This window comes from Sinocyclocheilus anshuiensis, unplaced genomic scaffold, assembly GCF_001515605.1.
Source record: "Sinocyclocheilus anshuiensis isolate Anshui unplaced genomic scaffold, SAMN03320099.WGS_v1.1 scaffold1143, whole genome shotgun sequence".
Taxonomy (NCBI): Eukaryota; Metazoa; Chordata; class Actinopteri; order Cypriniformes; family Cyprinidae; genus Sinocyclocheilus; species Sinocyclocheilus anshuiensis.
This window is the reverse complement of record NW_015546123.1, coordinates 1,011,928-1,024,298: the sequence shown is the minus strand read 5'-3', so window position 1 is coordinate 1,024,298 and position 12,371 is coordinate 1,011,928. Positions and strand designations below refer to the sequence as shown.

At 36.1% G+C, this 12,371-nt stretch overlaps 1 protein-coding gene across 1 annotated transcript in view; it reads left to right on the top strand.

The window, feature by feature from the left end:
* Positions 1 to 2,067, top strand: part of LOC107700979 (transmembrane protein 53) — a 3,962-nt gene extending 1,895 nt beyond the window's left edge. Inside the window, exon 3 of the mRNA XM_016502861.1 lies at positions 1,123 to 2,067. Coding sequence (XP_016358347.1) covers positions 1,123 to 1,821 — 699 coding nt within the window. The 3' untranslated portion in view covers positions 1,822 to 2,067. The remainder of the gene's footprint in view (positions 1 to 1,122) is intronic.
* The last annotated feature ends 10,304 nt before the right edge of the window (positions 2,068 to 12,371 follow it).

Genomic DNA, 12,371 nt, shown 5'->3' with positions numbered 1-12,371 from the left:
TATAGATATATGTTATTCAAGCGTCATATGTCTCATGTTTCATATCGAGCGTTACTTTAATAACTTTTGAGAAAACTTTATTAGAAGCAGAATTGTGGGATAGTCTGTACTTGGTGTTTACTTTTTTTTTTTTTTACAAAGTTTCCATTAAAGTCTGCTTTTCACAACATCTCATATTTTTTTGTGCATTAAATCATGCGGCCTCGTGCCTCTGGCCTAATCACAGCCATGCTGATATAGAGCTGGTATCGCTCTCGCACTCGAGTGATATTGCTCATATATCATATGTCTCATGTTTCATATTGAGTAGGGCTGCTCGATTAATCTCAGTGAACAACGGCTCTGTGTAGTTAATGCTGCTCAATGTGAAAGCCCGCAGGTGATGGAGATTTACCGCTGATTACAGAACCGGCTTTACTGACAAGATGCGCGTTAAATATCGCATGCGATTAATCGTGCAGCCCTAATATTGAGCATTATAATTTTTGAGAAAGATTTGGTGTTTAATTTTTTTCACACACAAAAAATTTTAATTTAATATTTCACTCTTGGATCATCATCGGTGTAGTATTAATTTTAATATTATTTAGTAATACTACAACTATAAAAAGTTTTAATAATCATTAATTCTATGAGAATAGGTCCACATCACAGCTATAATGATAACGACACAGAGGAACAATATCATTGAAATCACTTAGACAAATCTTTTTATTATGAATTTTTTTTTCTTTACAATTTTACATTTTTTTCCAGCTGATGAACAGTAAAAGCATTGACAGCCAATCAGAATCCACCCAAGTTTAAAGATTATGAGCATTTAAAGCAGCAGATGACGTAACTGCAGTGCACGCTTATAATGAACAGAACATTATCATCTGTTAGTGTGGACTCGTTTTACTTATCACTATGGTTTGCATGCTTGTGCACAGGCCTTAAGACAATACAATCTGTACATAAAAGTCAAGTTTTAATGTGACCTTAAATCAAATAAAACAAAACAAAAAGAAAAACAAATGAAATCTGATTATTTTAATAAAAGTCAATCCAATGGTATGTAAAGGTGGACCATAGTTACAGCCATGTATATTGTACTTATGACAGCTTCTCTTTTCTTGGTAGGGATGTGTGACTCTACGCTACACAGCTCCTTTGAAGACAGTTTTTATTTCAGAATCACTGGGCTACAAGGAACTAAGAAGCACTGCGCAAAAATTACTTGAACTTTTGTTTGACTACGAGGTGGAGAACAACCCAGTTTTCTTCCATGTGTTCAGCAATGGGGGCTTCATGCTATACCGGTACATGGTTGAGTTATTGCACAGTCACAAGCAGTTCAATACTCTGTGTGTGGTGGGCACGGTTGTGGACAGTGCCCCTGGCAGTCAAAACGTTATAGGGGCCCTCAGAGCACTCAAAACTACATTAGGGCCCAAAGTCAATGTTTTACTGCAGTACTTCCTCCTTGCACTGTTTGCTGTGGCCGTTGTCCTTCTCAGGATTGTTTTGTATCCTGTGACCAAGTACTTTCACAAGAACCACTATGATGCCATGATAGAGCACCCGGCGCCTTGGCCTCAGATGTACCTCTATTCCAGAGCAGACAGGGTGATCAGGTACAGGGATGTGGAGAAGATGGTTAAAGTGTTGCGGGAGAAAGGGCTGACAGTTGAAAGTTTCGATTTCATCACCCCAGCCCATGTGAGTCTATACAGAGACTGTCCAGATGACTATTCCAGCAGGTGCAGGACGTTTCTGACCCGCTGCATGAGTTCTTCAGAGGAGACCATGACGAAAAAGCGCCTCCAAGTGCAACACTGATTAGACGGTTCTTAACCAGCTTGTTAATACACACTGTAAATTTATATGTGCACCAACCATCCTATTTGGGAAATAAAAGAACTGCTGTTTAATAAATTAAACAAATTGTTCTTAAGCCCAACATGAAATTTTAACAGGATTAAATTTGTACCCTAATCTCTAATGTATTTGTCTTGTGCTGTGAATTAAATTGTAATTTAGGGTGTTATTGATTTGTTACAATGATTGAGATTTGTAGACATTGTGAATGAGTACGTTTGTGAATTTAGACATTGTAAATGAATAAATGTATTTGATTAATGTGCCTTCCTTAAATAAAAGCTTCTGTTGACTAAACTTGATTAAATTCAACCTTTGCAAAGGGAAGCCAGTACTGCAGGTAAGCTGGCCGGTTGCTTGAGTCTTACAAGTTAGTCAGATACTTTTTTCTTCAAGGAAGGTCATAACATTTGTTACATAAGTTATGTAAAAACCGTAGTTTTGTCCAATTTGAATCCGAAAAGTAACCACTAGTTCTCAAGACTGTCTCTTATTAAAGTGCAACTGGCACAAGAAAATAGAATGTTAAAATAATAGCAGTTTCCATGTTTGGGACGGGGACAACAAAACGTTTTTGAAACTGCAAATCAATTGCAAAGTGATTAATTGTTTCGAAATGCTTGAAACTCCGCACGATAATGGCACTAAGTATAAATTTAAACAGTATTATATAGAGTGGTCGCCGATCGTGTCTCTTTAGGGCACTTGGAGGAAACCACGCAATTCATATGGATTACTTTGGCGATGTTTTTTTGCGATTTCAACTTTTTGAAACGTGAACATTGGTGAATCTTTCATCGGAGGGACATAAATCTCTCAGATTTTTATTAAAATATCTCAGCTTTTCTTTTGAAGATGAACTAATGAATCTATATAATATATGGGTTTCACTTTCTGAAATGAGTGACAAAAAATATTGACCTTTTTCATGATATTCAAATTTTTTGAGATGTACCTGTATACTAGTAGTGTAATGCTAATGCATTTCCAATGAGCTGAAATACAATTGAAATGTACTTGAAGTACATTAAAACGATGCTTCAAATATACTCTAACTGTAGTTCATGAAGTATTAAAAGGACATTTTAAATGTATTTTAAGAAATACACTTAAATTGCACTAAATATACTTAAAGTGGTTCCAATTTAACACAATTTCAATATATTAAATATATTACAAATAGATTAAAATCAAACTTAAACATATCTTGAAATACACTTAATATACTTAAAGTTGTTTCAAAATAATACATTTAATATGCACTTAGTATAGTATAATTTAAATATAGTAAGTATGTCTGAAAAAGCACAATTTAAATATATTTATTTTTCACCTGGGTTCATACCCTCATATTTGTCATAGAGAGATATTTCACTTCCAGGCAAGTAAAATTGGCCTTTGTCAGTCTTGACAGTCAGCCAGTTTGTGATCAGGAGGCCTTCAAATTGGTCAGGCAGAGGTTCTCATGGCATGTCTCCGACTGTCACATCTGACATTTCAGAGCGAGTCACTGGCATTTGTTTCTCTGAAAAAGCCATCTGTGGCACTTCATATATCATTTCGAGGCACTGATAGGGAAGAGAGAAAGAGAGGAGCTTATTTATCTGTTTAGACAGATGAACATCGCTTATTGCAGTGCATCATGAATGAACAGCTTTGTTTAAGATGCTTGCGTTGCTTATGTGTGTTTTCTTGAAAAAAGTGTTTCAGAATTGACTTTGTTAAATTATTTTGTTATAATGCTATTAGTTTTTTCCCCCCAAATATATTATAAATTATATAAATCACACAAACACATTAAATAACATACATACAATGTCCACACAAGGTTAGTAAAACCTGAAATTTTTGAAATTGTGCGGACCAGCCTATGGTGTAGCCTATAATGAAACACAATAAAAAAATAAAAACAAATCCAAAATATACGATTTGTAAGATTTCTCCTTTTGTTTCTTCATGCCTTTGTTTTGCTGTGAGCCACTGTTTGCTAAAGTCCATTGGTAACTGTTTTGACTGTAATACTCTGTATGTCTGTATGTGCTGTAGCACATTAGTTTCAGTAGAGTGCAGCATTTCTCCATGATTCACCTACTGTTCCTTTAACAAAGCAGTATCTTTATCCCTTTGCCTTTGAGTGTTCTGTGTGATAGCTGTCTTTTTTTTTCACAGATCTAGCTATAACACCACTGTTCACAAGGCTTAATGTATACTTCCTACAATGTGAAGAATGTGAGAAACAATTAAGCACAAGATTTAAACTAAGCTAATATTATTGATCACATCTGATATGCTGCTCAGATCAGGAGTAAAAAAACATTCAGTCTGAGGTTAACAGGAGAAGATAACCTTTTGGCCTTTAGAGAACTTTTATCACTGGATTTCTTTTAAGCAGCAGGCTTGTGTAATTGACAGCACACTGTATAATGACAACGCCTGGAAAAAGTCCTGAAATTGCCCTGAGAGTTAATGAAGTCGCACAGTGTGATGAGGGAAGATTGTGGTGGAAAGGGGTCAACAGGCCTCTTCAGCCCTCTTGTCCATGGAAAATGGCTGCTGTCAGCCGCTGAACATTATGGGAATCTGAATGTCCACACAGCACACTCGCCCAGAGATTAATGATTTAAAATAGTGCCGTTTGGCAGATGAGCCTCGTTTGCACTGCAAGGGACAAGCAACAGTGAGAAAGAAAAGTAGGCTCCTAAAATAGTTTTGCAATTAAATGTGTATTTTTATAATTTACATGAACTATTTTCTTCAGTTGTTTCTACATAAGACATTGGCTATGTTCTGAATGGAATACTAGTTTACAAATCACTGAATACTCAGTGTACACTGTATAATGCATACTATTTTTAAATAACAGAATCAAATGACATTATTTCAATATTTAATACATCATTGTATGATCTCATCCGTTTGTATCTACGCAACCCCAAAAGTGGTAATTTTTTTGCGATTTTATTCCAATTTTGTGAAAACATGTTATGTCTGATCAAATAATGAATAAAGAAAGATTAATAATATCCTTTCTGTTCAATCATTACTCTAGCAATTGATGGTCAAGGTAAGTGCATTGCAGTGTGGGATACAGTACCCCATACAATAATCTCTGTTGTATGTTGCACATTTTGGGAAATGTAATAGGTCATCCATGTATTCAATACAGAAAATGTGCATACAGTTCATACAGTATACATTGTATAAACATACTGTGCAGGAATTTTAAGAGTACTATGGTAGTATGCTATTCTGAACATCCATGACCTACCTGCTTGTGTCAGTACTGTAGGCCTGGGTGTAATGTCCAACCTCGAACAACAGGTGACAGTATCAGCCAATCACAGAGACAGCTCTAATTTTGTGTCAAACAAAACCCAGAATACACTTACCTTAACACACAAAGTGAAAGTCCTGTGGCTTGACTTTTACTTCTCTTACACTTATTCAAAGCAGTTACATGGTCAGAGTTATCCATTCAGCTATTTAAAAATAAATAAATATAAAGCTCAGAATTATTATATATAATTATTAAACAGATCCATTTACATTAAGTTATCATATGCAGAGATCTTTTATTTTATTTTAGTAGTAGCACATTCTTTTTAGTAGTGGTACATTTGCTGGTGCTGGTGCTGGTGAACAGCTGGTCTCGACCATATAAAACAAAAGATTTTATTTTATTTTTATATTACTTTATTTTTTTTAAACATAACCTGGAATTAAAAGATAACCCAAAGCATTGGCATTTACAGTCAATGGCCATCAAACGCAGAGGGGGATGTCTGTGAATTTTCTAAATCTGTTTTGGGATTTTGTGACTGTCACCCTCTTTTACTTTGAGTTTAATGTCAAATCATACATCTGTTTTTACATGCATTGCCCTTTGGATAACTGAGATAGACTGCTTGTGAAGATATACTGCCATATACAATCGCCATGCACTCAGTTAGGTTCATGCTCCATTTCTGAAGAGCAATATCTGATATGATATTGTTGCCCTTATCCAAGGAGAAATTGGTAAATCTGTCAAGACTGCAAGTTATTAGATAGCCCAGGAAGAAGTTTTAATATTTCAGAGGATTTAAATGATCAAACTACCTTACTGATGATCAGAAAATTGATAAGATGATACAAATAAAATGTATTTTTTTTTATATTATAGAGCTGGGTAATTAAAAAAAATCAGTAGTCTATGCCAAGGACTAAATGTGAATTTAAAAACAATTCTTAAAGGGATTCTGTGACGATGGTGAACTCAGAAATGATGGGGGCTGGATCTAAATGCAGACTAATTTTAATAAAGATAAATCCAAAAATACAAGAAAACTGGACAAAAACAGAAAGCAAACAAAAACCAGAACTACAGAAGAACACCAACTAAACACTAGTAAAGACAACCAAGACCTATAAATCCAGCAGATTAACTTTTATATCTTCAGACACTCAGCATTGCTTCTTGTTTTGTCCTGTTTCTTGTATGTTTTTGGTTTATCTTTATTAAATTAATTTATGCTGCACTTGAATCCATTCTTCCCTTGTTTCTGAGTTTACCATCATCATAGACACTTCCCCCCAAAATGTAAATTCGGTCATCATTAACTCACTCTTTTGTTATGTTTTTCTTCAGTGGAACACAAAAGAAGATATATTGAAAAGTGATATGTTGAAATATTTTTGCCCATGAGGTCCAAAACAACACAGACTATACCCCAAAATGACGTTTTTCAAAATATCTTCTTTGACATGAGGGTGAATAAATGATGACAGAATTAACATTTTTGGTTGAACAAACCATCCATCTCATGAAACCTCTGCTGAGATGGTTTCGAATTAAAGATACTTCCAGTCCAGTCAATTCTAAAGCCTTGTTGCCCATGCCTGGGTTATGACCTATCCTTCCTGAAGCTGGATGTGTCAACAGTGTTGTATTTTATGCGGTGTCTCAGGTTTAGTGGTTAACCATAGGCCGATGTCTCTGTCTGCTCTTTCCTCCTCCATCCGATGTATTTGTGTCATCTTTTGTTTTTCAGCTTTGGATGTCTGGTGTCAGGAAACAGACACATCACATCAGCCCATGTTTGTCCTTCCGTCTCCTTCACTCCCCCGCTTTTTTGGCACAGCGACCCGCGGCGCTTACAGTAAGCCTGCAGGGGCCAGTCCGGCCCACTGGCCTTTTCCTCCACACCTGTTTCAGAGGAGACATGTTGTGTTAGAGCTTCAAGTCCCTTCCACTAATGAGCAAAGCGTCCCACCGAAAGGAACATCGAACATCGGCCCCCCTTCCACTTGGGATGAAAGCGCGAGAGAGACATGACCAAAGTCGTCTGCGCTTTGACAAACATAAAAAGCTTCCCTGGTGTGTAACTTGAGGAATTGAACACTCAGAGAAGAGAGAAGGGCTTCCAGTCAGACTAGGCTTGCAACCGACCTCTCCAACCCCCCTTGCAAGTTTCCACTTATGAGAATGAAGAGAAATGAAGAAGAAAGGCTGAAGGAAGAGAAAGGGGCCCTCAGCATTCGAACAGCACCTCTTGGAGACATTGTTCAAAGTGACTGTGCTTCACAGAGCCCCTTCAAGAGAACATCTCCGGCTCTTCACAGCCATCGCATCTGACAAGCAGTGGGCTCCTGTTAAAACCACTGTTGAATTAGATGTACAAAAAAACAAACCGATTCAACACTAGAGGTGGACTTAGTTCAAGAGCGCACGTGTTTCAACGGCGCAGTTTGTGACGACACTGGTCCCCAAGCACGCATGGGGTGTGTTTAATTTGACTGATATAGGGCGCTGCAGACGGAAGTATGTCTAATGAAGGGGAGAGATGTACTCTTGTGTGACAGCCCTCCAAAAGCAAGGGCTCACAAAAGCTCTAAAGAGGCGCAGAAACAAAGCAGCTGGCTTTTGATTCTGCCTTACAGCTGACACTTCAGCTTCTCTTGTTCTCTAAGGCAAAAGTCCCTTTGTTATATGTTCTGTGTTATTGGATTTTCAAGAATATATTACTCAGATATAAGAGCAAAGAAATACAGAGTGGACCTAAAAATATTTGGACACTTTTGCCACATTTAAAAATGTATGAATGTCATATGCATTAGAGAACATGTCAAACCTGTTGACTTTTTTATTTATTATTATTATTTTTTAAATATAGAGCATTAAATTATAAACCAACAGATAGATTGTCTAAAATTATGGCAAATATATACCTACCTACCTACCTATATATATATATATATATATATATATATATATATATATATATATATATATATATATATATATATATACTGTATACTTTGAATGATTTAGTTATATGTTATATCTATTTGTGTTATATATTTATATATATGTTTACATATTTTTTTTGTATATACTTACACATGTATATATCTCTGTGTGTGTATACAGTGTATATATATATATATATATATATTTATACTGTATATATATATATTTTTGTTTTATTAAAAAAGTGTTGTTGTTCTTGGATTTGCTTCAGACTAGGCTCTGCTCTCTCATCTGTGATAATGAGAGGATCTTCAGCATTGCATTATTCTGAGTGGGCTTTCTGACATTATCCCAAATCTGGACTGAGCAGTGGTCTCTGTATGCCCTCTGCGGTGTCAGGTAGCTAAGCCAAGAGAAAACCTTGACATTTTGTTCAATGACTCAACTGAACCATGGGCTACTCTGTTTTATTTTTCGCCATGTTTTTCATCTTTTAATTAGCATATTAACCTATTATTTCCAACAGCAGTGTGCACTGCATAGCCAATGGGTTATGTTATGTTCTGAGGAATACCTGTATATTGGTTCTGAAAAAAAAAAGAAATTGAATTGAGAAAAAATTATTTAAAAACAAACTGTTGCCAATTTGTGCGTATGTGTGTTTTATTAAATGGGTTATATTTCTGCAAAAACACCTCATGTAAATAACAGAGGCTCCTGGGGAGCAACAACCTTGACATCATTATAATAATCTTCTTTGTGTGCTTAAGAGGGTGGGACTGTGTTTAGCTTTGGTCCCATTAGTAAAAATCTTATGATTTATGCAGTTGCCGGTAGACTAATATCTTTAAAATTTTGCCTGGGACAACGATTCATCTTAAAGAATGATGAGAGGAGGTTGCTCTCTATGCAAAATGCATTAAGGCTAAATGAGGAGTCTATTACTCAAATCTGGCTGATAATCTGTTAGACCTCGCCAACTAAGCAGATTTAGATGTGTCACCACAATGACGGGCCTCACCACTTCAGAACATCACACCAGCCTGATGTTTAAAAAGAACCCTCTACAGCTGCCATTTCCCTTGGACACACATCACTTATCTGCATATCTGTTATCTTACCGGAATTAATCTGCTCTTCCCCTCCCACACACCCTATGAGGGGTTCAACTTGTGTGAGAAACACTCAGGAGACTCATGACAACGGCCGTGTTTGTGTGCGAAAAGCCTGTTTATCATTGGGTTAATTAATACGCAGGGGTTTATTCCTCTACCACACACACGTGACTATGGTGCAGCAAAGATGATCATGTCTCCCTGCTGCTCTTTTGTCTCAGTCATATAAATGTAATTAACAACAATAAACCTTTGCTGTGTTTACTGGTAATTATATATGTTGTGTATAATGGGTTCAAAAGTCTAAGACCACTAGTGGAAATGCTTATACTTTGCATCTGTTGAATTTAATCGATTTTTATGTTAATTTTATTTATTTATTTACTACAGATTATATTATCAGCACAAATGATAACACAAATTAAGCACTTTTTTATTTAAAAATGTACATGAATTTCAGAATGTCTTAGTATTTGTTTATTTATATTTTGTTTAGAATGAATAAAATAACAATAAAAATACAAGGCTATAAAAAATTCTGTATATCTAATAGTGGTCTCATAGTCTCAGAATTTTGGACCTCACTATACATAATGCTCATTTGATGCGCTTTTCTGGAAGGAAATACAAATACATCAAGATAACAGTGTAAATATTTGGTAAAATTATAAACATAATTAAAAAAAAAAAAAAAAAACGACAAAAAAAGCTCTGGCGGTAACAAACCTTCCAAGGGGCAGAATATTAAACAAGACATGGTATCAAGCAGGTAAGTTGCTATAAACGTATTTAAGTGACTTTCTTTGAAAATTTTTACTTCAAACCGTTGTTCTGCAAAGAGTGTAGCTGACCTGAAAGAGAAAACTCAACTGACAGTAAAAGAAGACATTTACACTTGTGCCGTGCTGTAGCGCACCTTGCGGCACTGCAGAGAATGCAACGCGGAACATTTCGGAACGCGGCGACGCAAGAAAGCGAGATTACGTAGCTAGTGCCTTTTCACGAAGCTGCGACAAATAGACTTAATAGGGCTTAAAGCGAATACCAAACTACTAAAAAACAAAATATAGCTTACGTTTTCATTTTCGTAATAGTTCGTGTTGCAGAAGGAACTTTTGGGAGAAATGTTCTAAACGGAATTATTGAGCTGGAGAGTTTGGAGGAGAATATGAGGTAATGAGCGAAATCCTGGCATGAAATCCAGACTAATTAAACGCAACGAATCACCTCTTTATGATGATAATGACGTAAGATAGATCAGTTTGGCTCTTGTCCTGAGAGAAAGCAGTCTGTCCTGTGATATCAATATCGGCTGCTGTCATATACAGTGACATTTCTTGGAAAGAATAATGGTAACTGGGACAGAAGTAATTTACAGGGCGGAATTACCGTATTTGGGGAGTTTAAACCCATTGTTTGCTTTACAGCTCTGGCAGTACAGGACACAGCACGATTGTAAAAGTATAAATTATTCTTATAAAACTTTTATGCTCTTTGGTAGTCTAACAAACTTAGTAAATGAGTAAGAGTAAGCTGAAGTGGTAGTTGAAAGTGTAAATATTATATTGAGGTGTGTATTCATTTTATTTATATTTTTTCACTCAAAATAGATGTTTAAAGGTGCAATTAGTAATTTCTGTACTGTAAAATGTATTACATAAGAATAGTAATTTTGGAAACACCAATACTAAGCAGGTTCGACCTGCACAGCAAAAATAAAAAGTGCTAAGTGCCTCTTTAAATGTTTTTTGTAGGCTAACTTTAGTATGAAACCCACTGTACAGAACTGGCACTGAAAGTGATTTCATGGGGTGTTTTAGTAGTAGTAGTAGTAGTAGGTAGGCCTATAATTTCTGTGCAGAATTTTGTAGAATTTTTTTACCGTCATGTTGCTTGGCAGGTGACGGAGGTAAAACTGCAGCAGTTCAAACCTGGGAAAATGGGCGACCTGTACAAGGCAGATCTTGTTTTGAACGGCCGTTTGGTACTAATTAATGGACTGCGGCCCATTTCTGGCCTGAAGTTAAACATAAACGACGTGAATTAAACATGGACATTCCTCATCTTGGCACTACTTAAACTCTAGGAGACAAAACCCAATGGAACGGCTGTGACCGCGGCTGCCATTGGGCACTAAATGCATGCCGATGTGCACTTCACTTCACTCCACTCCTTGTGCATAAATTGCCACCTTCAGCGGCTGCCAATGGCATTAGCACCCAACAAGATCATCTCGGCTGACAATAGTTAATTTGCACTAATGATGCTTTATTCCTCCCATTACATTAAATCATTTCCCTCCACTGCTCAACCTTTCCGTGTGCCAGTGTGATTCCCTCCCTTGCACAATGTCATTTAAATAATAGAAACATGATCTACAAAATATTACCGCCACATTACCTGATCTGAACAGCATTTACCTGACCCCTGGCTGGGAAGAAGCTAGTGGCACATTAAAGCGCTCATTTCACATCCTCAAGCCATCTAGGGATGCTTTTTGGCTTCTGAAGAGGAACATTTTTCAAAACTTTTGCCAAAGTGTTTTTCTCTTAGGAAAAGTAAAAGTTTTATTACATCCAATTTTAAAACTATCAGAAAATAAACTACATCCTAGTCTCAGTTAGGCTATAGAATGAGACTGGTCAGCCCTGCAGCACTGGGTGTCTTTCATTTAAATGACACTAGTCTGAAAGAATAGTCATAAGTACTGTGAAGGGATGGCATTTTCAGCACTGTTACATCACTTTTAATCGGATAGAGGCGTGTAATTGGTACCGTATAAGCATGAATAACTTTTAAGAATATTACACTAGGAAAGAGTGTACTTTAATATTGTTTTAAGATAAAGTACACCAATGGGGCAGCATTATCATTTTAATGCTAATTTGAATCACTTGTCTTACTGGGAATTATCTCCTTGTACTACTTTTATCCTGTATTTAATTAAGTTTACTAAAAAGAGTTAGGTGATGAAAACTACCAGAAGGATTTACAGAGGTTTCTTACCACACTTATTCAGATCTAGTACTTCCTTTTTTCTTGGTTTGTTTTGCATTACTTTAGTTTACTGTTTTAGCTGATTGCTTAAAGGCGTCATATGATGTTACTAAAAAGAACATTATTTTGTGTATTTGGTGTAATGAAATGTGTTTATGTGGTTTAAAGTA